We start from the raw sequence: 27,963 nt of genomic DNA, 5'->3' as shown, positions 1-27,963 counted from the left end.
AGGTGAAAAAAAGAAAAATTCAATCTGGCTTCTACATCAGCAGACTGCCAAACAGCTGAACACGACTGACTGCTGGGTCTGTTCTCATATCCCTACTACCCACAGGGGGATCCCTCTATAAGGTGTCCCTATATCAATGAATGATCTGAATCTCATAGATTATAGCTATGATGTTCAAATAGATGTTGATCACACTTCCCATAATGCTCTCTCAGAACAGGATACATATCTAGAAATTGCTGGTATTGTCTCTACACCCACAATATGTTTAGGTCCCATGTACCTGAATCACATAGCAAAAATTAAAAGGTCGACATGTTAGTTTGCCCAAGGAATATGTTGGAGAAACAAATTGTAAAAATACCACCCGATATTTAATATGGAATACAGAGAGATGCCTTGTGATATGAGAGATGGCGGCTGTAATAGTTTATGTTTTGTCCAACTGTTAAAGCTTTTTTTGCCCCCGGGTGTGCCTGTCCTGGATCTGTAAAACTCAGTTGTACCATAGTATGGTTTCAAAAGTGGTTGGGAAATCATGGTAAGATAATTCCTAGGGTCCTAAAGCAGGGGCTCTATTACATCTGTGGTAACAGGGCTTATTCATGGCTTCCTATGGGAGCATGGTGTAACTGTACAATAGGAAGAGTTGTACCAGCCATTAGACCACGCTCAAATATTTCATTATTTGAAACATTTTCTGGGGGAAACAAACATAAGCGAGAATTGTTTCCAGCTGCAGATAAATCCTGGATGGGTTCTATTGGCGTTTGGTTTAATAATATGCTTTCAGACCTTATAAAACCCATAGAGGTAGTAATAGGATTAATATTGATGTGTTTAAGTGCTTGGAAAATTTTACTGTTTTGTATTTCTCGTTGTAGTAAAGAAGTGGACACACACACTCCCTGACAGATGACATCACAGCCTCAGAGATGACCGTCTGATAGCCCAGCTCAACTAGCTGGCTTTCCTGCAGACCTTCGAGCTATTCTGAAAGACAGGTGGAAGACATAATCTCTGAAAGAGGGTCCCACAGTTGCACCATAGCAGTTTGGGTTTTGAAAAAATCAAGTTTGTCATCCAGTGCGTGGAAACCAACACAGAGTCAGGCTCTTAAAGTCCAGTGACCCAGCCTGGGCCTGTGTTGTGGTGCATCGTTGGCCAATGTCAGTCATCTATTTAGTTAGAATATATAATGTGTGTTTTATCAATAAAGTTTGGTGCATGTTTAGAGTAACTGACCACTAATAGGTAGGTGGAAATGTATGTATACAACATCCGATGGTTTATACAGTTTATCTGTGTAATCTGTGATATTCCATCTATCTAAGGGGTCAGTTTCGGATAGGTAGGATGTTAGTGAGACGAGAAATGCAAAATAAAATTAATATATGTGTGATGTGCTAATAAAAATTAATATATGTGTGATAATTATCAAAAGGGTGAGATGTTAAAGAAATCAATGAATTTCTACCACTTTTCTTAGTTTAATATTAAGTTGATTCTTAAGAGACAATGAAACAATTACACTTTGCTTTGTCATGAGGATTTAGTTTTTCTTTACAAAATGTACACCTACGTTTTGCTTATGAGTGTAATACACCCATGTCATCACGCCCTGCCAAGGACCAACTGAGTCAAGATAAGGAAGATAAAGGAAGACTATAGCACTCACATACTTTCTTTGTCTCCGGATTGGCTGAACTATGGACAATTTACAGTATGAAGACAGTCTCTTATGTGATCAAATTTCATATTCCGGGAAGATTGTTGTCAGATGCTACGTGTATGCATGTTTCATTGTAATCTTGCCTAATTAATTAATAATTTATTTTTAATTTGGTCCAGCTGTTACACGTTGTCATTTCCTTATCAAGGGGTACTCCACTGCCCCAGTGTTCGGAACATTTTGTTCGTGATAAGGCACTGAGGATCAGAATATACTGGGCCCAAAGTAAGAGACGGCACCAAGGAGAGTCCCTGAGCAGAAAAGGTTTATGGACCTGATGAAGAATAGAATACCCTTTGAAACGCGTTGTCCGTTGTAACCACCGCTGATTCTTCTGTGTGTAATAAAAAACACTGGAAGCACAAATCAAGAATTGTGTAATCTCTGGTCGAGCGCTCCTGAAGTCGGAATTTTTCGGATGAAGGCATCCCAGCCAGGAAACCCTCATCTCCCTTACTTGTACCTGAACCGTTGCCTAACGGTACAGATGGAAAGCTGCCACCGGGAATTAGGATTTCTAAATCCAAAAACAGTGTTGTGCCTGCCGTGCAACACTACCAGGTGAGCAAGTAAATAACCGACTGTTCACCACTACCCCCCACCCTCCCTCGCTATACTGTGGATAACGGCCCTATAAGCGCCATTCTGTCTCTTTTTATCTCCACTATTTTTGAGCAGACAGAGAGGCACTGCAGGTCCTTATTCAGCCCAGCAGCAGAGTGTCCACGATGGTGCTGGCTCCTACTAGGTTCTCCTCAGCCACATGGCTTTCCCATAGCTCAAAGTGGTGGCTGAAGGTACCAAAATGTGGCAGGAAAGATAAGGAATCTGCTGGTGTCAAAATCCAGCTGCTTTTCTAATGGTTGCCACAGAGAATTCCTCAGAAACACAGGTCTGTAGAAGGCGTTAAGAGAAGGCACAGCTGCCTAGGTCTGCCACAAGCTCCGCCCCCGGTAGGGGCTTGAATGATTACTCTTTATTGGAAAAGGGATTTTTTTAATCACGATTTTGAACTATGTCAGCTATTTGCAGTGCCCCTCAGCTATTAAAAGCAGCCAGGAGCCTCCAGGTATGGAAAGGGGGCAAATGTGGAGCCCACTCCATACACCAGTCATACTTACAGGACATAATAATACAACTGGATGGTAAGAAGAACAGGTTTTGTTTTTCCTTTGTGAATTTTTTGATGTGTAATTAGACATTACTCTGTCCTAAAAGGACATATTGTACAAGAAAATATTTTTTTCTGTGAGTTGTGGGCCGGAAAAGGGCTTCTCCCTTGTGTGAGTTTTTTGATGAATATTAAGTTGTGATTTTTGAGTAAAACATTTTCCACATTCTAAGCATGAAAATGGCTTCTCCCCTGTGTGAATTCTTTGATGTTTAACAAGATATGATTTCTGAGTAAAACATTTCCCACATTCTGAACATGAAAATGGCATTTCACTTGCGTGAGTTCTTTGATGCTCAACAAGATTTTTTTTCCGTTTAAAACATTTCCCACATTCAGGACATGAAAATGGCTTCTCCCCTGTGTGAATTATTTGATGTTCCTTTAGAGTCATTTTCTGAGTAAACAAATTGCCACAATCTGGACAGGAAAATGGCTTCGCCCCTGTGTGAGTTTTTTGATGTTTAACAAGATATGATTTTTGAACAAAACATTTCCCACATTCTGGGCAGGAAAATGGCTTCTCATCTGTGTGAATTTTTTGATGTTCAAGAAGATGTGATTTTCCAATAAAACATTTCCCACAGTCTGGGCAGGAAAATGGCTTCTCACCTGTGTGATTTTTTTGATGTTTAACAAGATGTGATTTTTGAATAAAACATTTGTCACATTCTGGGCAGGAAAAGGGCTTCTCCCCTGTATGAATTTTTTTATGAATATTAAGTTGTGATTTTTGAGTAAAACGTTTCCCACATTCCGGGCATGAAAAAGGCTTCTCTCCTGTGTGAATTCTTTGATGTTTAACAAGAAATGATTTCTGAGCAAAACATTTCCCACAGTCTGGACATGAAAATGGCTTCTCTCCTGTGTGAGTGTTTTGATGTTCAAGAAGATGTGATTTTCGAGAAAAACATTTCCCACATTCCGGGCATGAAAAAGGCTTCTCTCCTGTGTGAATTCTTTGATGTCTAACAAGATCTGATTTAAGAGTAAAGCATTTTCCACATTCTGGGCATGAAAATGGCTTCTCAACTGCGTGAATTCTCTGATGTTCAACTAGTCTTGATTTATAATAAAAACATTTCCCACATTCTGAACATGAAAATAGTTTCTCCTTATTTTGCTTAACATATGCTGATGAATCAGTAGATAGAACTTGTATAACAGGATGAGATGACAGATCTTGGCTGTGAAGAGCTGAGGGTGTATCTGGGATAATGGAATGTTCTTCATATGTATCTTGTGTGATATCATCATCTGCTTTATAATCTGAAGATATAAGATTCTCCTCTGATCTCCTGGTACAGTCATCTGCCAAGGATAAAACAGATTTTATTATTTTTGAGAAATATAACCTTAACAATTTTGCATATAGTTAGTATTTTATGTGCATCTTTATATGTGCAGAATTGGGACCTTTCTACAGGGAATCTGTCAGGTGTATTTGATGCTCAGATCTGCAGACACGGTTGGATAGATGTTCGGGTATAAATACAAATTGTACCTTTCCTGGAGCGGATGGTGGCTACCACACATCGTCTTTTTTTTTAAATACATTTATTTATTTTACTTTATAACAATACAAACATTTTTATAATATAATTCTTTCTTATTTCCTGTCCCAACCACCTCTTCCCCCCTACAAAAAAAAAAAAAAAAAAGACTAAAAAACTAAATGAAAACCAAACCTCGATGCAAGGGAGCGCTTTTGCCAACCATTTCCTGGCTATCCACATTCTAGCATTGACATTTTATGTTTCATTTGTTTTGATACCATTATTACACCATCATCTCCCCGTACTGAAATTTGAGGGGAAAAAGTCATCTTCTTTCCGGCCATCTGTTGAATTCTCTGGAAAATTTCTCTCCAAAAAAGTTGTACACTAGCGCATTCCCACCACATGTGATAAGGTCGGCCCCTCCCTCCTCACACCGAGGACAATTGGAATCTGACAGTTTTTTTTTTTACCTTAGAACTATTATAGGTTCTATAGATGATACAAAACTGAGTAAAATTATGATTATTACAAGAGCTGATCTTTAGATTCTCCAGATATGAGACCAAGCGGAATCCCCAGTTCTCCCCATATCTCGCTCCCATCCAGTTATACATTTAAATTTAAGATTCTACCTGGTACATTCAATAGGAGACTTATAAATAAGAGGATATAAATATTTTATTCCTGTTATTAATCACTGTTTTAATTATATCAGTAAGGGTATGTTCACACTGAGGAATTGGGGAGGAATTTACTAGAGTAATTCTGCTGGCTTATTCTGCTCCAATTTATCTTTAAATGAAAAATTCATCGATTTCAAGTCGCTGCCCTGTTCACACTGATAATGAATTCTATTCCGCCTGAGTAAATGTTTCCGCCTGAGTAAATAAAAAAAATGAATCAGCACCAGCCCAGTCTATAAACCATCCATCCCTGGAGAAGAATGGATTGAATGGATTGAATCGAGGGCCCTATTTATTTCCGTAAGGGTAATAGGGGCATCTAGTGATACTTTCTCCGCCTCTGTAAGTTTTAAAAAATAAATATTTTTAAGATAGTCAATGATCTGCTCTTTACCTGGAGTGGTCTCTGACCAGTAGATGTTTTGATAATACTCTGCGATATTCTCCACTACAGCTTTTGGATCATTACAAATATTCCCAGGCCCAATTTTAACTGCATTGATATGATTTCCCCCCTTTAGATTTTTAATCATAGACATAGGACATTTGCCGTTCCACTTTCCCAATAGTTTTTTCTTTCGGCAAAATACATTTTATTTTTTGCCTTCTCGTTCATTTATTTTCTAGCACCACTTGGAAGGCCGTAATTACTATAGAGCTGTCCTGATATTGGATCAGGTGCCATGGGGCGTAGTAGGTATGGGACCTGGGAGTTCCATTGCTGTGGCCGGGGATGTGCCCCATCTAGTAACCGGAGGAAGATAGCGCTGCGTTTTACCGCCATGGCAGGATGTGGGCATGCGCTCCACTGAATAACACCTTTGTGATGCATTAGTCACATGATACACAAGTGCCGAAAGCCTTCCAGTGGCGCCAAAGGAAAAAATGGGCTGGTAGAAAATAGCCAGTATGTATAAATAACATGCATTTTCAAGATGATCTGACTGTCTGAGGAAGAGGGACTCTATCTATACCCCTGACACGTGTTGCTAGGAGATATCAATTGCTATATGTATGCTATACTGTTCTTATAAATTACCCGATCATTAGGAGAGTTTATCTTAATAATACCATTGCTTCCAAAAGGATAGGGGATAAATGTCCGATCGCCAGGGCAGTACAACTGTTGGTTTCCCCCACAATTTCCTGCACAGCACCCAGCATTTCCCGGGAACACAGCGTGTCGACCTCTGCAAGAAGCAGTGGGACCGAAATGCCCCCTCCAGGTATCTCTATAGGAGACCCAGAGATACCTGAAAGCTGTATCTTCGGATCTTGAGCTTAATGCTTAAATTCCAGCCATAGAAACATCAAAATAATTCTTATCTATAGACACCCAAGTGACAGATCAGTGTTTACAAGAAATCTATTCAAAATGGCTGTTCACCTTAACCCTGAGATGGATCATACTTGGAGATTTCATGTCTTGGATGGATTAATGTGTCTCACAGACTAAAGATCTATTTGTTATCATGGATGACCTAGTCTTCTCTCATACCGTCCACTCGGCCGCTCACATAAAGGGTCGGCCTCTCCATCTGATCTGTCACACAGGGCTGGAAATCTCAGATGGGGCAGTAAATCCAGTTACATGGACCATCATACTATCCACTTCTCATTCAGCTCTCCAGCAGTCACATAAAACAAAGAATCTTCTAGAATTATCTCCCCAAGATATTAAAGACAATAACAGCTTCATAGACTCTAACTCCATAGGGCACAAATACATCAATCCCCAGAAGTCCCCATCATTTTGTCCCTGCACCTTAGGATCCATCAACCGGAGATAAAGAAGAAATATTCCTCCTATGTCTATAGAGATGGGAAACGGGAGCAGCAGGCAGCACCGCACTCATATATTCTATGTCCAGATTCCAGCTGTATCTCACATCTATATTATAAAAGGAACTCTCGAGGGGGCGTGGCCTGGATGCAGAGCTGAGCGGTCGCACGAGCCGGAGCACCCGCCGCTCAGCCCTATAAACCCTGTGAAATTACCCTGTCGGTCGGCCGGTATTCACCCCTGCTGCTCCCCGAGGTTGGGTGAGGACCGTGGGACCCTTCCGGTGAGCAGCAGAGGTGCGAGCGGTGGTGCGCAACCCTGTGCTGCACGGAGGTCCAGGTGAGAGGTGGCTGGCGTTCAGAGGTTGCGGTGAGGGGCTCCTGCTGGTCGGCTGCGGTCCGGGCGGCTCTCCTGGCTCCTGGAAAGCTGTGGTCTCCGGGTCAGTGTCTAGAGACGGCTGCCGCCATTGAGGGCTTCTTGGGCGTGTCTTCCCCATTGCCCAGGATACTCCCGGGCTCTGCTGTGCTCCTGGCTGAGGCTGCTGTGGAGGGAGCTGTTGGCCCTGTAACCCCTCTCTGGCCGGACTCTGCTATATCGGTCTCCTGCTATATTGGACTGCTCCTATCCCTAGAGTGAAGCTGCTGCCTAGGGACTTCTGCCTGCTTTTGGAGACTTTCGCTGGAGGTACCTGCAGTTTTCTGAGTGCTCTGGGGGCGAGTGGTGCATTGCTGGGACTTGTGGTGCTCTGCTGGTGTGCTTGTACTCTGCTTATTGCTCTGCACCCCTTGCCGTGGGCCCTAGTGACTTTCTACCTGCTCTTTGCCTGGCATTTCAGACCATGGGTGGCCCCCGTGGCAGCCAGAGGCATAAGAAATCTAAAATGAATGTAGAAGCTCCAAGACCGACCTCTGATCAGGATGCCTCCTCTGATGAGGGGTCCTCCCGTTCTGGGGGACCCTCGTACTTGGGTCCCAGGGCTCCAACTCAGTTAGCTGCTAAGGTGTCTGAGCAAGTGGCAAAGATACTGAGCCAGTTCTCCCTGGATCTGGATCGCCCAGGGGGGTTATCTCCTGACCCTCCGCTGTCTTTCTTTGAGGGCTCTCTGTCTCCTCCGCATCAACAGTCTCCTGCTCATCCAATGTATAATGCTGTGGTGCTGGATCAGCGGTTTTCTGAACTTCTGGCTGCTTTTACATCCTGTCAGTACGTCATGGTGACCAAGGTTGATGAGCAGAGGCAGGAGTTTGTTACTCTCCGGCATGAAACACAAAAGATTCGCGAGCGCACTGGAGAAGTGGAACGCAGAGTTTCTACGGTGGAAGATACCCTGCACCCGCTCCCGGAGCGGGTTGACTTGTTGCAGAGACAGGTTACCGGGGTGCTGAGCCGTTTGGATGACATGGAGAACCGCCTGAGGCGCAATAATATCCACCTTGTGGGGCTTCCTGAAAAGGTTGAGGGGCAGGATCCTATGCTGTTCCTAGAAATCTGTCTGAAGGAGATTCTTCTAGCGGACACTTCTCTCCCTACTTTTCTGTTGAGCGGGCTCACAGGGTTCCGGCCCGGCCACCTCCATCCGGTGGCCCTCCCCGTCCTTTCCTGGCTAAGCTTCTCCATTTCAAGGACAGGGATGCCATCCTTCAGGCTGTGCGCCTCAAAGGAGAAATTCTTCGGGATGGAAGCAGAGTGTCCTTTTACCCAGATTATTTGATTGAACTTCGCAAGCAGCGGGTGCAGTTCTCGGAAGTCCGGGCGAGGATGCAAGCCAAGGACTATCGTTATTTGATGTTGCATCCTGCACGTCTACGAGTGGTAGATGGGACTTCCACCAAGTTCTTTACTTCTCCATCTGAAGCTCTCCATTGGATTGATGCTGCTCCCCCTGTCAGACCACCGGACTGAGCTGTGCTGTTCTGGCCTGCTGCTGACTGTTCTCCGTGAAAGTTTGTAGCTAGTTGTTAGGGAGTCAGCTCCTTGTGTAGGGCCCCCGTAGGTTCCTGTGTCCCTAGGTCCTCTTGGGATAGTTTTCAGTTACCGGCCGTATTAGTTCTTGCTAGGAGGGAGGGATTGGGGTGTATTAGACTAGTCTTCCTCTGTGTCCTCGGGCGCCCATAGTGGTTTAAGTTTGGGTATAGGTCTGCACTGTGTTAGGGATTAACGGTTTAGTATTTCCCGGTTAGTGTTAGACAGGGTTTTCATGGGGTTATTTACTTTTTGCTCTGTTGCATTTGTTTTTGTGTTCTGTATTTGTGCTACGTCTGTGTTTGTTTGTCTGTTGGGTGAGTGGGGTGGGTGTGGTCCCGGTGCTCGAACCTCCCTGGTCCCGAGTTGGTCCCTCCTGTTTCTTAATAGTGTACTGTATCAAGATGGGGACTCTGAAGGTGGTTAGTTGGAATGTCTCAATTCCAAGTTTAGGAGGGCCCTTTGTCTCCATTTTGTTCAGCGTCAGTCTCCTCATATTATCTGCCTAAAAGAGACTTCTGTTACGGGACAGAAGGGCCTGGATTGCGAGGGGTTACCATGCTACCTACTTCACATATGCTAGGGGGGTCCCTGTGCAGATTATCAAAACCCTGCCATTGGTTGTCTCTCGGGTTGCCTATGATCAATTCGGGAGTTTTGTCCTTTTACACTGTTCTCTGGGGTCTGTCTCTTTTGTTCTTGTTGCTGTGTATGTGCCCCCCCCCCCCCTTCCAAGTCTCAGTCCTGGACCTCATTACTAACAAACTGCTTTCTTTTCCCTCTGACCCTGTCCTTTGTGTAGGTGACTTCAACGTGGTTCCTGATCCAGTCCTCGACCGCACCATGGCTGCTAACCATGGGCTCCTCTACATTCAATACCTGGCGGCTGGCGTTGGGCTTGACTGACCTCTTGAGGTGGAAATACCCTACTGGGTCCTCCTCCATTTATTCTGCGGCTCATAGGTCGTTTTCTCGCATAGATCTGGCTCTGGCGTCTGAGGATCTTCTTCCGGCGGTAAGAGACGTTTCCTACACCTCTAGGGGGATCTCAGACCACTCATGTTATCCATTGTGCCATAGTGGTAGTTTTTCACCATGGCCCTGACCCCCTTCCCGCATATGGTGCATGCACCCTGGCTGGCTACAGGCTGAGGCGGTTGTGGAAGCTTAGGGGGTGGCTTACACTGAATATTGGGGACATAATACTGACTATCCTGACCCTCTAGTGCAGTGGGATGCATACAAAGCCACGATTAGGGGAGCTTTCATTGTGGGAGTCGAAGGTCAGCGGAGACTTAGGTCGCCCATGGAGAGTGCACTGTTACAGAGGGTGGGGGTTCTGGAGGCTGAGTAGGTTAGGAATCCGTCCCCTGAGAATGAGAGAGAGTGGGCTAAAGCTCAGAGATCCTTGCTAGTGGTCCAGAAAGATGGGGTCCAATTGAAGTTAGCGGATAGGGAGGCTGCCCTGTTTGAATTTGGGGACAAGAATGGTAAATTATTGGCTTATTTAGCTAGGGCTACTCGCCCGACGGCCTCTATTCCTTGCATCATGGGAAGTGATGGGGTGGTAGTTACGGATCCTCAGGGGATAAATGCAGTTTTTCAAGAATTCTACTCGTCCCTATATGTTGCCCCCTCTTGGCCCTGTCAGGGGGAGATTCTCTCATTGCAGGATTTGTCTCCCCCCTCGCTTACGCGGGCTCAGGCAGAGGCATTGTATGACCCCTTTACAGTGGAGGAGGTGGCTCAGGTTTTTAACGATCTCCCTTTGGGGGGGAAGACTCCGGGTTTAGACGGGATGGTAGGTGATTGGTACAGGATGAATGAGGAGCGTCTGGCCCCTATTCTGTGTAAAGTGTTTCATTCCATAGCCAATGCCGACGCCCTCCCGGATTCTATGAGGGAGGCGCTCATCGTTGTGCTTTCTAAACCCAGAAAGGATCCAGTGCTCCCTGGCTCCTATAGACCTATTTCCCTTCTGAATGTTGATATCAAAATTTTGGCTAGAGTCTTAGCTACTCGATTGTATGGACTTGTCGGTGCTATCATTCATCCTGACCAAACGGGGTTTATGCCAGGTAGGGCTACAGATGTCAATGTGAAACGACTGCAGCTCAACATAGCGGCGGTGGACAGGGGCTTTCCCACGGGTGTGGTGGTGAGCTTGGATATCTGTAAAGCCTTTGACTCGGTTTTGTGGCCTTATCTCTGGGAGGTGCTTGGGTCATTTGGGTTTGGTCCTCGCTTTTGTGCTTGGGTCCGCCTTCTGTATGATAAGCCTAGGGCCCGAATTCGCACTAACTTGGATGTTTCAGCCCCATTTTCCCTGGGTCGGGGGACACGGCAGGGGTGCCCACTCTCTCCCTTTTGATTTGCGCTTGCGATAGAGCCGTTGGCGGCTGCCATACAGAGGGACCCGGATATATGTGGCATTCCCAGGGGGTCTGTTGTGGAAAAGGTTTCCCTTTACGTTGATGATACTTTGGTATATATGGCGGATGCTGAGGGTTCCCTACTGTCCCTTATGGACCTACTTACCCGATTTGGTGCAATTTCAGGTCTGCAGGTTAATTGGGCTAAATCCTCCCTGATGGCGCTTTCATCTGGGGTCCCCCTCCCGCCCTCTCTCCCAGCTGGAGTGCAGGTAGTTCCTTGTTTTCAATACTTGGGAGTGGAGGTTACTCTGTCCCTGTTAAACTATATGCCTCTCAACTTGGAGCCACTATTGCACTCCACTGTAGAGCGACTGCTCGCATGGTCCGCACTCCCCCCTCTCCCTGGCAGGCAGGATCAACATTTTTAAAATGATTTACCTCCTTAAATTTCTGTATCTATTTCACCTGTCCCCTGTCATTCCCCCCAAGAGGTATTTCAATGTGCTGTGGAGTGCTCTGGGATCCTTCTATTGGCACGGAAAGCCTCCCAGACTCGGTCGCGCCCTCCTCCAGGCACCCAAACGGCAGGGTGGCTTAGCTGCCCCTGATATCTATAACTATTTTCTTGCCTCCCAGTTGGTCTATGCAGAGTGGTGGATCAACCTGGATTTGTCGCACTCGGCAACAGCCCTGGCTGGTGTGATTATGGGATCATATGAAACATTAACCAATACACTTTACAGGTATCACTCTGGCTCTTCCTTCCCTACCCCTCTGTTAACTGTAGCTAAAGTTTGGTCCGTGGTGTCAGGTAAATTTCCGCTGCCTCTGATATCTCCTAGGGCACCCTTGTGGGGGAATGTTCATTTACCTCACCTACATGGGTTACAGGAGGCCGGTTTTTGGGGTGCTCATGGAGTTAAATTTGTGAACCACTTGTTCCGGGAGGATCAGATTTTCCTATCCTTTGTGGAAATGAAGGAACACTATGGCATCTCTGGAAGTGTCATGGTTAGGTATTTTCAGCTTCGGCATGCGGTTCAGGCGCAGTTTGGCTTCCTGACGTTTACCCCGGTGTTTTCTGAGGTGGAGCTTCTCTTGGGCACCACGGATCTCTCTAAACCTCTCACCCAGTCCTATGCCCTTCTCCATTTCTAAATGGGTGGCTGATATCCCGGATCTGTCGGGAGTGTCAGTGGAAGAAGGTGGAGGGCTCCTATTATGCTACTGTGGTCAGCAGCAGAGATATGCTGATCCAACCTAGATATGTTCTGAGATTGTATTATACTCCTGCTAAGCTTAAATGGGCACTGTCACCAACTTTATTTTTTGATATGTTGTAGTACTTATGTACTACAACATATCTCTAATATACTTTTATTATTATTTTTTTCATTAAAAAGGTTTAATTTACATTTAAAAACCGGCTACTGAAAAAGGACTGATTTTGGAGTGGCAATCAGTCCTTTTTCAGTTAGGCTGCACTCGCTCCCTGCCTATCAATCAGACAGGCGGGAGTGAGAGCATTGGCTCCCTGGCCACCGGCTGGGAGGCCACTCCTCCCGCACATCGCCACCGCCGCCTCGTTGCCGCCGCTGTCCCTGCACGCCCGCTGCCGGACTCTGCAGTAACTGCAAGTGTAATGAGGGAACGGGTATGCGGGGCGGGGGGGGGGGGAGGGGAGGAGGGAACGGGCTAGTGCCGTAGCGGGGGGGAACGGGCTAGCAAAAAAAAATAAAAAATAGGATGGTGGGGGCTACCCTTTAAGCGTTTTGGATTGTCTCCATATGATCTCTGTTTTATATGTTTCCTGGAAGTTGGCACCTTTTTGCATGCAGTGTGGGAGTGTCCTTGTGGGTTTTTGGTTCATCACCTGGACTTTCCTTTTGTTTTTAGCCCTACGGCGTGCTTATTGGGGGTTCTTAATGACTTGATTTCTAGTACTCCTAGACAGTTGTTGATTCGTTTCTTGTTGTTTTGTGCCCGTAAGGTGGTAGTCATGACCTGGAAGGATACAACACACGTCCGTTGTCTCGTTGGATAGCCTTGGTGAATAAATATGTTCCGCTGTATCAGGCTCTTTATGTCATAAGTGCCCTAGGAAGTTTGATATGGTGTGGACCCCTTGATTGTAGTTGGCGGAGTCGGCCGACCCGCCGGTTGCTATGGGATGTTACTGTTTGGTTAGAGCCGGGGCTGGTGTGTGGGGGGGTGTTTTGTGTCTGGTTGTCTGTCTGTGTTGGGACTCTTCTCGGGGTCTCAGACTTGCCCTGTGTGTTCATTATTGATCCTTTTGGTATGCCTTATCTTCTCATTATTGTTTACTGAGGCTCACTGGGACCTCTGGGGAGTGCTGACTTCTATGTTTCTGTTATCTCGCCAAGTTGGCGATGTTTGTTATCGTTATTTGCAAAACTTAAATAAATACTTTTAAAAAAAAGTACATTCTCTGCAGATCTTCTCAGCTCTGTCAGGTTGGATGGGGGCTGTCGGTGAAGCCATTTTCAGGTCTCTCCAGAGATGTTCTATCGGGTTCGGGCTCTGGCTGGGCCACTAAAGGACATTCAAAGAGTTGTCCCTAAACCACTCCTGTGTTGTCTTTACTGTGTGCTTAGGGGCATGGTCTTGTTGGATGGTGAAGCTTTTGCCCAATCTGAAGTCCAGAGCTCTGCATCAGGTTTTTATTAAGAATATCTATGTAGTTTGCTCCATTCAGATTTCCCTCAACCCTGACCAGTCTCCCTGTCCCCACAGCATGATGCTGCCCTCACCATGATCACTGTAGGGATGGTATTGAGCATGTGATGGCAGTGCCTGGTTTCCTCCAGACATGATGCTTTTTCAGGCCAGAGAATCTTGTTCCTCCCAGTCTGATCCTTTAGATCCTTTTCTGTAATCTCCAGGCTTCTTCTGTGTTGTTATTGAGGAGACTTCTTTCTGCCATAAAGCTCAGATTGTGGAGGTTGCTGTGATGGTTCTGGACCTCTGGAAGTTTCTCCCATCTTCACACAAGATCTAACGAGCTCGACCAGAGTGATCATTAGATTGTTGGTCTCCTCTCTTACCAGCCCCCCCCCCCCACCTAATACTTAGTTTGGTGGGGTGGCAGCTCTAAGAGTCCTGGTTGTGCCAAACCTCCTTCATGTAAGAATTATGGAGGTCACTATGCTTTTGGGAACATTCAATGCACCATAATTGTTTTTAATCTCCAGATCTGTTGCTCCTCACAATCCTGTCTCAGAGCTCTACAGTCAATTCTTTCAACCTCATGGATCATTTTTGCTCTGATATGCATTGTCAGACTTTATATAGACAGAGCTTTGTCTTTCCAAACACCATCCAATCAGCTGAATTTACTAAAGGTGACTCCAATTAAGGTGGAGAACCATCTTAGAGACAATCAAGAGTAATGGGAGGAGCCAGAGCTAAATATTACATGTTATAGCATAGAGTCTGAATATTTATGGCCACCCCAATTTGATTAAAGGGTCTGAATACTTTCTGAATGCATTCTATTCTAGCACATTCTGCTATATAATGATCTATTCAGCCAAAATACAGACAGGACACAGAACGTAAAATATTCCACATACAATGGTGACTGTTCTTTGACTCTTCTCTGCATTTAGTGGTTACTACTCACCTGGGCGGTTACCTGTGAGAATGTCCTCCTTATACTGCTCATCACCGCTCACATCTGTCTCTTCTTCCTTTATGTCTATAGCATTAATATAGATCAGATCTTCCCCTGTAGGAATGTCCTCCTTATACTGCTCAGCACCGCTCACATATGTCTCTTCTACTTCTTCTTTTATGTCTGTAGCATTAATACACTTGAGATTTTCACCTTGATATACAAGACACCGCTCTGGTGCTGCTCTCATACTGGATCTGACTGTAGGGAACACATACAGAGACTGAATTCATTCTGTACATACAAATAATGAGAGAACGTGTGTATATAGTCATGTCTATTACCTGCTGATGTGAGGGGCTGCTGATCCTCCATCATCACCTGATCCTTGTACTGATCCTTGTGTCCTTCTACATACTCCCACTCCTCCATGGAGAAATAGACCGCCACGTCCTGACACCTTATAGGCACCTGACACACAATGATACAGTCATCACCCCGACCCCTCCAGTGGTTTTACTGTATAATGTCCCAGCATTCCCAGTAGTGTCACCTCTCCAGTCATCAGACCCCTCCATTACTGTATAATTTCCCAGCAGTGTCACCTCTCCAGTCATCACCAGTCCCCTCCATTACTGTATAATATCCCAGCATTCCAGCAGTGTCACCTCTCCAGTCATCACCAGACCCCTCCATTACTGTATAATGTCCCAGCAGTGTCACCTCTCCAGTCATCACCAGACCCCTCCATTACCGTATAATGTCCCAGCAGTGTCACCTCTCCAGTCATCACCAGACCCCTCCATTACTGTATAATGTCCCAGCATTACCAGCAGTGTCACCTCTCCAGTCATCACCAGACCCCTCCATTACTGTATAATGTCCCAGCATTCCCAGCAGTGTCACCTCTCCAGTCATCACCAGACCCCTCCATTACTGTATAATGTCCCAGCATTCCCAGCAGTGTCACCTCTCCAGTCATCACCAGACCCCTCCATTACTGTATAATGTCCCAGCAGTGTCACCTCTCCAGTCATCACCAGACCCCTCCATTACTGTATAATGTCCCAACAGTGTCACCTCTCCAGTCATCACCAGACCCCTCCATTACTGTATAATGTCCCAGCAGTGTCACCTCTCCAGTCATCACCAGACCCCTCCATTACTGTATAATGTCCCAGCAGTGTCACCTCTCCAGTCATCACCAGACCCCTCCATTACTGTATAATGTCCCAGCATTCCCAGCAGTGTCATCTCTCCAGTCATCACCAGACCCCTCCATAACTGTATAATGTCCCAGCATTCCCAGCAGTGTCATCTCTCCAGACATCACCAGACCCCTCCATTACTGTATAATGTCCCAGCATTCCCAGCAGTGTCACCTCTCCAGTCATCACCAGACCCCTCCATTACTGTATAATGTCACAGCATTCCCAGCAGTGTCACCTCTCCAGTCATCACCAGACCCCTCCATTACTGTATAATGTCCCAGCATTCCCAGCAGTGTCACCTCTCCAGTCATCACCAGACCCGTCTATTACTGTATAATGTCCCAGCATTCCCAGCAGTGTCATCTCTCCAGTCATCACCAGACCCCTCCATTACTGTATAATGTCCCAGCAGTGTCACCTCTTCAATCATCACCAGACCCCTCCATTACTGTATAATGTCCCAGCATTCCCAACAGGGTCACCTCTCCAGTCATCACCAGACCCCTCCATTACTGTATAATGTCCCAGCATTCCCAGCAGTGTCACCTCTCCAGTCATCACCAGACCCCTCCATTACTGTATAATGTCCCAGTAGTGTCACCTCTCCAGTCATCACCAGACCCCTCCATTACTGTATAATGTCCCAGCATTCCCAGCAGTGTCACCTCTCCAGTCATCACCAGACCCCTCCATTACTGTATAATGTCCCAGCATTTCCAGCAGTGTCACCTCTCCAGTCATCACCAGACCCCTCCATTACTGTATAATGTCCCAGCAGTGTCACCTCTCCAGTCATCACCAGACCCCTCTATTACTGTATAATGTCCCAGCAGTGTCACCTCTCCAGTCATCACCAGACCCCTCCATTACTGTATAATGTCCCAGCAGTGTCACCTCTCCAGTCATCACCAGACCCCTCCATTACTGTATAATGTCCCAGCATTCCCAGCAGTGTCACCTCTCCAGTCATCACCAGACCCCTCCATTACTGTATAATGTCCCAGCATTCCCAGCAGGGTCACCTCTCCAGTCATCACCAGACCCCTCCATTACTGTATAATGTCCCAGCATTCCCAGCAGTGTCACCTCTCCAGTCATCACCAGACCCCTCCATTACTGTATAATGTCCCAGCATTCCCAGCAGTGTCACCTCTCCAGTCATCACCAGACCCCTCCATTACTGTATAATGTCCCAGCAGTGTCACCTCTCCAGTCATCACCAGACCCCTCCATTACTGTATAATGTCCCAGCATTCCCAGCAGTGTCACCTCTCCAGTCATCACCAGACCCCTCCATTACTGTATAATGTCCCAGCATTCCCAGCAGTGTCACCTCTCCAGTCATCACCAGGCCCCTCCATTACTGTATAATGTCCCAGCAGTGTCACCTCTCCAGTCATCACCAGACCCCTCCATTACTGTATAATGTCCCAGCATTCCCAGCAGTGTCACCTCTCCAGTCATCACCAGACCCCTACATTACTGTATAATGTCCCAGCATTCCCAGCAGTGTCACCTCTCCAGTCATCACCAGACCCCTCCATTACTGTATAATGTCCCAGCATTCCCAGCAGTGTCACCTCTCCAGTCATCACCAGACCCCTCCATTACTGTATAATGTCCCAGCAGTGTCACCTCTCCAGTCATCACCAGACCCCTCCATTACTGTATAATGTCCCAGCAGTGTCACCTCTCCAGTCATCACCAGACCCCTCCATTACTGTATAATGTCCCAGCATTCCCAGCAGTGTCACCTCTCCAGTCATCACCAGACCCCTCCATTACTGTATAATGTCCCAGCATTCCCAGCAGTGTCACCTCTCCAGTCATCACCAGACCCCTCCATTACTGTATAATGTCCCAGCATTCCCAGCAGTGTCACCTCTCCAGTCATCACCAGACCGCTCCATTACTGTATAATGTCCCAGCATTCCCAGCAGTGTCACCTCTCCAGTCATCACCAGACCCCTCCATTACTGTATAATGTCCCAGCAGTGTCACCTCTCCAGTCATCACCAGACCCCTCCATTACTGTATAATGTCCCAGCATTCCCAGCAGTGTCACCTCTCCAGTCATCCCCAGACCCCTCCATTACTGTATAATGTCCCAGCAGTGTCACCTCTCCAGTCATCACCAGACCCCTCCATTACTGTATAATGTCCCAGCATTCCCAGCAGTGTCACCTCTCCAGTCATCACCAGACCCCTCTATTACTGTATAATGTCCCAGCAGTGTCACCTCTCCAGTCATCACCAGACCCCTCCATTACTGTATAATGTCCCAACAGTGTCACCCCTCCAGTCATCACCAGACCCCTCCATTACTGTATAATGTCCCAGCAGTGTCACCTCTCCAGTCATCACCAGACCCCTCCATTACTGTATAATGTCCCAGCATTCCCAGCAGTGTCACCTCTCCAGTCATCACCAGACCCCTCCATTACTGTATAATGTCCCAGCAGTGTCACCCCTCCAGTCATCACCAGACCCCTCCATTACTGTATAATGTCCCAGCAGTGTCACCTCTCCAGTCATCACCAGACCCCTCCATTACTGTATAATGTCCCAGCAGTGTCACCTCTCCAGTCATCACCAGACCCCTCCATTACTGTATAATGTCCCAGCATTCCCAGCAGTGACACCTCTCCAGTCATCACCAGACCTGTCTATTACTGTATAATGTCCCAGCATTCCCAGCAGTGTCACCTCTTCAGTCATCACCAGACCCCTCCATTACTGTATAATGTCCCAGCAGGGTCACCTCTCCAGTCATCACCAGACCCGTCTATTACTGTATAATGTCCCAGCATTCCCAGCAGTGTCATCTCTCCAGTCATCACCAGACCCCTCCATAACTGTATAATGTCCCAGCATTCCCAGCAGTGTCATCTCTCCAGACATCACCAGACCCCTCCATTACTGTATAATGTCCCAGCATTCCCAGCAGTGTCACCTCTCCAGTCATCACCAGACCCGTCTATTACTGTATAATGTCCCAGCATTCCCAGCAGTGTCATCTCTCCAGTCATCACCAGACCCCTCTATTACTGTATAATGTCCCAGCAGTGTCACCTCTCCAGTCATCACCAGACCCCTCCATTACTGTATAATGTCCCAGCATTCCCAGCAGTGTCACCTCTCCAGTCATCACCAGACCCCTCCATTACTGTATAATGTCCCAGCATTCCCAGCAGTGTCACCTCTCCAGTCATCACCAGACCCCTCCATTACTGTATAATGTCCCAGCATTCCCAGCAGGGTCACCTCTCCAGTCATCACCAGACCCCTCCATTACTGTATAATGTCCCAGCATTCCCAGCAGTGTCACCTCTCCAGTCATCACCAGACCCCTCCATTACTGTATAATGTCCCAGCATTCCCAGCAGTGTCACCTCTCCAGTCATCACCAGACCCCTCCATTACTGTATAATGTCCCAGCATTCCCAGCAGTGTCACCTCTCCAGTCATCCCCAGACCCCTCCATTACTGTATAATGTCCCAGCAGTGTCACCTCTCCAGTCATCACCAGACCCCTCCATTACTGTATAATGTCCCAGCATTCCCAGCAGTGTCACCTCTCCAGTCATCACCAGACCCCTCTATTACTGTATAATGTCCCAGCAGTGTCACCTCTCCAGTCATCACCAGACCCCTCCATTACTGTATAATGTCCCAACAGTGTCACCTCTCCAGTCATCACCAGACCCCTCCATTACTGTATAATGTCCCAGCAGTGTCACCCCTCCAGTCATCACCAGACCCCTCCATTACTGTATAATGTCCCAGCAGTGTCACCTCTCCTGTCATCACCAGACCCCTCCATTACTGTATAATGTCCCAGCAGTGTCACCTCTCCAGTCATCACCAGACCCCTCCATTACTGTATAATGTCCCAGCATTCCCAGCAGTGACACCTCTCCAGTCATCACCAGACCTGTCTATTACTGTATAATGTCCCAGCATTCCCAGCAGTGTCACCTCTTCAGTCATCACCAGACCCCTCCATTACTGTATAATGTCCCAGCAGGGTCACCTCTCCAGTCATCACCAGACCCGTCTATTACTGTATAATGTCCCAGCATTCCCAGCAGTGTCATCTCTCCAGTCATCACCAGACCCCTCCATAACTGTATAATGTCCCAGCATTCCCAGCAGTGTCATCTCTCCAGACATCACCAGACCCCTCCATTACTGTATAATGTCCCAGCATTCCCAGCAGTGTCACCTCTCCAGTCATCACCAGACCCCTCCATTACTGTATAATGTCCCAGCATTCCCAGCAGTGTCACCTCTCCAGTCATCACCAGACCCCTCCATTACTGTATAATGTCCCAGCATTCCCAGCAGTGTCACCTCTCCAGTCATCACCAGACCCGTCTATTACTGTATAATGTCCCAGCATTCCCAGCAGTGTCATCTCTCCAGTCATCACCAGACCCCTCCATTACTGTATAATGTCCCAGCATTCCCAGCAGTGTCACCTCTTCAATCATCACCAGACCCCTCCATTACTGTATAATGTCCCAGCATTCCCAACAGGGTCACCTCTCCAGTCATCACCAGACCCCTCCATTACTGTATAATGTCCCAGCATTCCCAGCAGTGTCACCTCTCCAGTCATCACCAGACCCCTCCATTACTGTATAATGTCCCAGCAGTGTCACCTCTCCAGTCATCACCAGACCCCTCCATTACTGTATAATGTCCCAGCAGTGTCACCTCTCCAGTCATCACCAGACCCCTCCATTACTGTATAATGTCCCAGCATTCCCAGCAGTGTCACCTCTCCAGTCATCACCAGACCCCTCCATTACTGTATAATGTCCCAGCAGTGTCACCTCTCCAGTCATCACCAGACCCCTCCATTACTGTATAATGTCCCAGCATTCCCAGCAGTGTCACCTCTCCAGTCATCACCAGACCCCTCCATTACTGTATAATGTCCCAGCATTCCCAGCAGTGTCACCTCTCCAGTCATCACCAGACCCCTCCATTACTGTATAATGTCCCAGCAGTGTCACCTCTCCAGTCATCACCAGACCCCTCCATTACTGTATATTGTCCCAGCATTCCCAGCAGTGTCACCTCTCCAGTCACCACCAAACCCCTCCATTACTGTATAATGTCCCAGCAGTGTCACCTCTCCAGTCATCACCAGACCCCTCCATTACTGTATAATGTCCCAGCATTCCCAGCAGTGTCACCTCTCCAGTCATCACCAGACCCCTCCATTACTGTATAATGTCCCAGCAGTGTCACCTCTCCAGTCATCACCAGACCCCTCCATTACTGTATAATGTCCCAGCATTCCCAGCAGTGTCACCTCTCCAGTCATCACCAGACCCCTCCATTACTGTATATTGTCCCAGCATTCCCAGCAGTGTCACCTCTCCAGTCACCACCAAACCCCTCCATTACTGTATAATGTCCCAGCAGTGTCACCTCTCCAGTCACCACCAAACCCCTCCATTACTGTATAATGTCCCAGCATTCCCAGCAGGGTCACCTCTCCAGTCAGCAGCTCCATCATCTTGATGAGTTCTAGGATCTTCTGTTCATCCATTTCCTCATGTATCAGGGAGTGAGGTGGGGGCCCCGGGATTGGGCTCAGAGTTTTTCCCCATCCTTCACACACAGGGGCCCGACAGTGCCCACTAGAGGACTTCTTCACTACTGTGTAATCCTGTTTATTGAGAGACACATTAATATCACTACATACATTCCCAGAATCCCTCACCTCTCCAGTCATATCCATCTGTTATTACATAGATAAGAATGAGGTCATGTGACATCACTCCCAGAATCCCTCACCTCTCCAGTCATATCCATCTGTTATTACATAGATAAAAATGAGGTCATGTGACATCACTCCCAGAATCCCTCACCTCTCCAGTAAGCCGGAAGAGTATCTGTAGGGTGAGGTCTATTATCCTGTCGGCCATCTTGTTCCTGTCTCTCTCCATGGTTGATCAGGAAACTTCTCTTATATAGAAGATATCAGCAGAGGATCCTGGGTTGGAGGAACCTGAAGGGAAGAGGAGGATAAAGTGTAAAATCCCATATAAACACGACCTTAGGACTGAGTTTAGAGGAGACCTTCTCGCATCTCGGCGTATTGGCTAAGATCAAGTGTAGTACCTTACCTGTTAGTTGGCAGTGTGGAAGACCACCAAGGCAGGATGGGGAACCACAAAGTAGGGGAGGTGTACCATGGTCAGCTGTGTGCTTACGGCCGCAGAACCTGAAGTGACCTGTACCTTGCTGGATCTGGCCCTAAGGTCCAGGTAGAGTGAAGGCTGAGGTGCAAAAGCGCCCTGGGAGTGGTGACCCCACTTGACTGATGGCACATACAACCAACTTTTTCTCTCACTCTTCTGGGCACTCACCCTTCGTATCCTGACCTTCTGGCTAGGATCGGGGAATTTTTATAGATCCGGCCGGATGTCCGGGCAGTTTTACACTGCGCACATCCACTTATTTATTTATTTTTTGTCACTGTGTCCACTTTTTGTGTTTGATTGTTCACTTTGATTGGTCAGAGTGCGGTAGCCCTTCTCGGTGTCCCTCCTGCCGTTCTAGGGGAGGTGTGTGTGGCCATTTGGTTCCTCACCTCATTGCCATATCCAGTGGCTTTCCTGTTCCGGCAGGGAAGTTAAAACCGGCTTTACTGGCTTCTCGATGACAACTTGGTTAATGCCTAGGTCACTTTAGGTTCCTGAGTAGTTTCGGCGAAAGGGGACATTGTACCTGGAACCTCGCAGGTGTCTTATGGCCCGGAGGCGAAGGGTTTTGGTTTGTTGGGGGTCTCTCTCCTTTTGGAGAAGGGCTTGCGATGGACTGCATCCTCGTGCACGTTTTTTTGTGTGAACACTTGCACTTTTTACTTGCACTCGGGTGATTTGAGAGCACGGACCTCGGCTCTTCAGGTTAGAGTTAAGATAACATGGCGGACACCACTTGGTCAGTATCTCCATACAGACGAGGAAAGTGTTTGGTGGAGGAGGGGTCTCAGATGTGGAGGGGGAGGGGTTTCTGGGTAAGCAGTGAAGACCGTTTTGGGGGGCAGGTAAAGAGGGAAGGGGGAGGATATAAGAGACAATCAAGTTGGGATCAGATAGATCATAGTGAAGATCTTAACCCCTTCCAGCACCATGATGTAACTATACGCTGTAGTTCGGACTATCTTCCCACATGAGGACATACAGTTATGTGGCAGGAGATGTGTCCATGGTATCAGGAGATGATGGCGGCTGTAATGTACAGATAACATCCCGCTGCAATGGCCAGGAATAAGATAATGGTCACATGGAGCCAATGGGTTAGGCACTACAACTCCTAGCAGACCTTTTATATAGCAACAACAACAAAAAAAATTGGGAGCAATACAGATCATGGGCGGAATTACAAAAACATGCCATACATAACAATCACAAAATGTTTCATGAATACATAGATATATTATGTTTTAAAATGTAAGAATTTTATATACAGTCATGGCCGTAAATGTTGGCACCCCTGACATTTTTTCAAGAAAATGAAGTATTTCTCACAGAAAAGGATTGCAGTAACACATGTTTTGCTATACACACGTTTACTCCCTTTGTGTGTATTGGAACTAAACCAAAAAAGGGAGGAAAAAAAGCAAATTGGACATAATGTCTCCAACCTCCAAAAATGGGCTGGACAAAATTATTGGAACCCTTAACTTAATATTTGGAAAAAATAACTGAAATCAGTCGCTTCCTATAACCATCAATAAGCTTCTTACACCTCTCAGCCGGAATGTTGGACCACTCTTCCTTTGCAAACTGCTCCAGGTCTCTCTTATTGGAAGGCGCCTTTTCCCAACAGCAATTTTGAGATCTCTCCACAGGTGTTCAATGGGATTTAGATCTGGACTCATTGCTGCCACTTCAGAACTCTCCAGCACTTTGTTGCCATCCATTTCTGGTGCTTTTTGACATATGTTTGGGCTCATTGTCCTGCTGGAAGACCCAAGATCTCGGACGCAAACCCAGCTTTCTGACACTGGGCTGTACAGTGCGACACAAAATCCATTGGTAATCCTCAGATTTCATGATGCCTTGTACACATTCAAGGCACCCAGTGCCAGAGGCAGCAAAACAACCCCAAAACATCATTGAACCTCCACCATATTTCACTGTTGTGTTCTTCTATTTAGGCCTCATTCCATTTTCGGTAAAAAGTAGAATGATGTGCTTTACCAAAAAGCTCTATCTTGCTCTCATCTGTCCACAAGACTTTTCCCAGAAGGATTTTGGCTTTCTCAAGTTCATTTTGACAAAATGTAGCCTTTCTTATTTATGTCTCTGTATCAGCAGTGGGGTCCTCCTGGGTCTCCTCCATAGCGTTTAATTTCATTTAAATGTTGATGGATAGTTCACACAGACACTGATGCTCCCTGAGCCTGCAGGACAGCTTGAATATCTTTGGAACTTGTTTGGGGCTGCTTATCCACCATCTGGACTATCTTGCATTGACACCTTTCATCAAATTTTCTCTTCCGTCCATGTCCAGGGAGATTAGGAACAGTTCCATGGGTTGCAAACTTCTTGATAATGTAGCGCACTGTGGACAAAGGCAAATCTAGATCTCTGGAGATGGACTTGTAACCTTGAGATTGTTGATTTATTTCCCCAATTTTGGTTCTCAAGTCCTCAGACAGTTCTCATTTCCTCTTTCTGTTGTCCATACTTAGTGTGGCACACACAGACACACAATGCAAAGACTAAGGGAACTTCTCTCCTTTTTATCTGCTTTGAGGTGTGTTTTTTTTATTGCCCACACCTGTTACTTGCCCCAGGTGAGTTTAAAGGAGCATCACATGCTTGAAACATTTTTATTCTTACACAATTTTGAAAGGGTGCCAATTATTTTGTCTAGCCCATTTTTGGAGTTTGGTGACATTATGTCCAATTTGCTTTTTACTTCCCTATTTTGGTTTAGTTCCAATACACACAAAGGGAATAAACGTGTGTGTAGCAAAACGTGTTACTGCAATCCTTTTCTGTGAGAAATACTTCATTTTCTAGAAAAATGGGGTGCCAACATTTATGGCCATGACTGTATATAAGAATGTTTGTCCACAATAACCAGTAACTACAGGAACCACAATAACCAGTAACTACAGAGAGCGGAACCACAATAACCAGTAACTACAGAGACCAGAACCACAATAACCAGTAACTACAGAGACCGGAACCACAATAACCAGTAACTACAGAGACCGGAACCACAATAACCAGTAACTACAGAGACCGGAACCACAAAAAACAGTAACTACAGAGACCGGAACCACAATAACCAGTAACTACAGAGAGCGGAACCACAATAACCAGTAACTACAGAGAGCGGAACCACAATAACCAGTAACTACAGAGAGCGGAACCACAATAACCAGTAACTACAGAGAGCGGAACCACAATAACCAGTAACTACAGAGAGCGGAACCACAATAACCAGTAACTACAGAGACCGGAACCACAATAACCAGTAACTACAGAGACCAGAACAATAATAACCAGTAACTACAGAGACCAGAACCACAATAACCAGTAACTACAGAGAGCGGAACCACAATAACCAGTAACTACAGAGAGCGGAACCACAATAACCAGTAACTACAGAGACCGGAACCACAATAACCAGTAACTACAGAGACCGGAACCACAATAACCAGTAACTACCGAGACCGGAACCACAATAACCAGTAACTACAGAGACCGGAATCACAATATCCAGTAACTACAGAGAGCGGAACCACAATAACCAGTAACTACAGAGAGCGGAACTACAATAACCAGTAACTACAGAGAGCGGAACCACAATAACCAGTAACTACAGAGACCAGAACCACAATAACCAGTAACTACAGAGACCAGAACCATAATAACCAGTAACTACAGAGACCAGAACCACAATAACCAGTAACTACAGAGACCAGAACCACAATAACCAGTAACTACAGAGAACAGAACCACAATAACCAGTAACTACAGAGACCAGAACCACAATAACCAGTAACTACAGGGAGCGGAACATATATATATTAGCTGAGTACCCGGCGTTGCCCGTTTTTTCCTTCCTAATCCTTGTTGGGGAGGAAAATAAACAAAGGAGGAAGCTTTTGACTTCATATCCCGTCCTCATATATTGTTGTCATATCCCGACCTGTAATATGTGTACCAGCTATTGAAATATCTCCATCCGTTTGGAAGTTATGCAGTAACATATATTTCTCATAGACTTGTATGGGACGTTAAACATAAGCCCCGCCCCTGGCAAATGGGGGTGAGTAAGGGTTAAATCACCTATCCTATGTTTGTTGCTGACATATAAGTAACATGTGGCCAAGTTTCATGTTAATATCTTTAGCCGTTTGGACGTGATGCTGGAACATACACACATATATACATATACACACATACACGCACATACACATGCACACACATATACACACACACATACATACACACATACACACACACATATATACATACATACATATACACACATATATACTACATACATACATACATACACACATATATCTATACATACACATACATACATACACACACACACATACATATACACACACACATACACCCACACATACATATATACACACACACATATATACACACATATCTATACATACATATACATACATACGTACACCCACACATTCATACATACACACACACATATACACATACATATACACACATATATACATACATATATACATACACACATATAAACACACATACATATATACATACATACACACACATATAAACACACATACATATATACATACATACATACAAACACACATACATATATACATACATACATATATACAAACACACATACATATATACATACATACAAACACACATACATACATATATACATACATACATATAAACACACATACATACATATATACATACATACACACACATACACATACACATACATACACATATATATACATACACATACATATATACATACATACATATAAACACACATACATATATACATACATACACACATATAAACACACATACATATATGCACATATACACACATACAGCTTCTAGCTTCAAAAATGACAGACTTCCATATAAATTTACAACCCCTTTTTCACCCCTTTAAGGGTTGAATTTCGAAAAATTCTTTCTTATTCCTCGTCTATGTCTTAAAAACAACACCTGTGCAAAACGTCAGGTTTCTAGGTCCAAGGGTTTAGGCTGGGCATTAATGAGTCTGTGAGTCAGGTCTTCTTTTAACATATATACATATATACACACACACATACCTCCACCTGCAGAGATGTACAACACCCGTGTGGTTTCCTGGTCCTTACAGGACCTGTGATGATGTCATCGGTCATGTGATCAGTCACATGGAGGAGGAGGAGTCACATGATCAGGGGCTGCTGCTCTAGGCTCATCTGCTCAGTGTATGCAGGACTCTGCTGTGCTGGTTGTGATCGCTGCTGGATGAGCTGAAGTTATGTGTATGCAGCAGAGCTGTGTGTGTGTGATGTGCGTGGTGCAGAGCTGTGTATGTGTGTGTTATATATGTCTGCAGCAGAGCTGTGTGTAATGTGCATGTAGCTGAGCTGTATGTGTACACAGTAGAGCTGTATATGTGTAATGTGCATGTAGCTGAGCTGTATGTGTACACAGTAGAGCTGTATATGTGTAATGTACATGTAGCTGAGCTGTATGTGTACACAGTAGAGCTGTATATGTGTAATGTACATGTAGCTGAGCTGTATGTGTACACAGTAGAGCTGTATATGTGTAATGTGCATGTAGCTGAGCTGTATGTGTACACAGTAGCTGTATATGTGTAATGTACATGTAGCTGAGCTGT

At 45.8% G+C, this 27,963-nt stretch overlaps 1 protein-coding gene across 2 annotated transcripts; it reads right to left on the bottom strand.

Moving 5' to 3' along the window:
* Positions 1-14: 14 nt before the first annotated feature.
* LOC130296797 (gastrula zinc finger protein XlCGF26.1-like) lies at positions 15-27,448 on the bottom strand. 2 transcript variants are annotated; one of them, XM_056548748.1, is made up of 6 exons: positions 27,401-27,448; positions 21,936-22,075; positions 21,557-21,733; positions 15,184-15,310; positions 14,849-15,100; positions 15-4,214 (listed from the first exon to the last, which is right to left on the bottom strand). In XM_056548748.1, exons 2-6 carry the CDS (start codon positions 22,011-22,013, stop codon positions 2,944-2,946), a joined length of 1,905 nt encoding a protein of 634 aa, XP_056404723.1. In that variant the 5' UTR covers positions 22,014-22,075; positions 27,401-27,448; the 3' UTR covers positions 15-2,943. The 2 variants fall into 2 exon arrangements, with proteins under 2 accessions (XP_056404723.1, XP_056404733.1); XM_056548758.1 differs by having other exon boundaries at positions 14,861-15,100.
* Between the last annotated feature and the right edge of the window lie 515 nt (positions 27,449-27,963).

Source organism: Hyla sarda, chromosome 1 (genome assembly GCF_029499605.1).
Source record: "Hyla sarda isolate aHylSar1 chromosome 1, aHylSar1.hap1, whole genome shotgun sequence".
NCBI lineage: Eukaryota > Metazoa > Chordata > Amphibia > Anura > Hylidae > Hyla > Hyla sarda.
The sequence above is the reverse complement of the archived record's forward strand: the minus strand, read 5'-3'. Positions and strand labels throughout refer to the sequence as shown.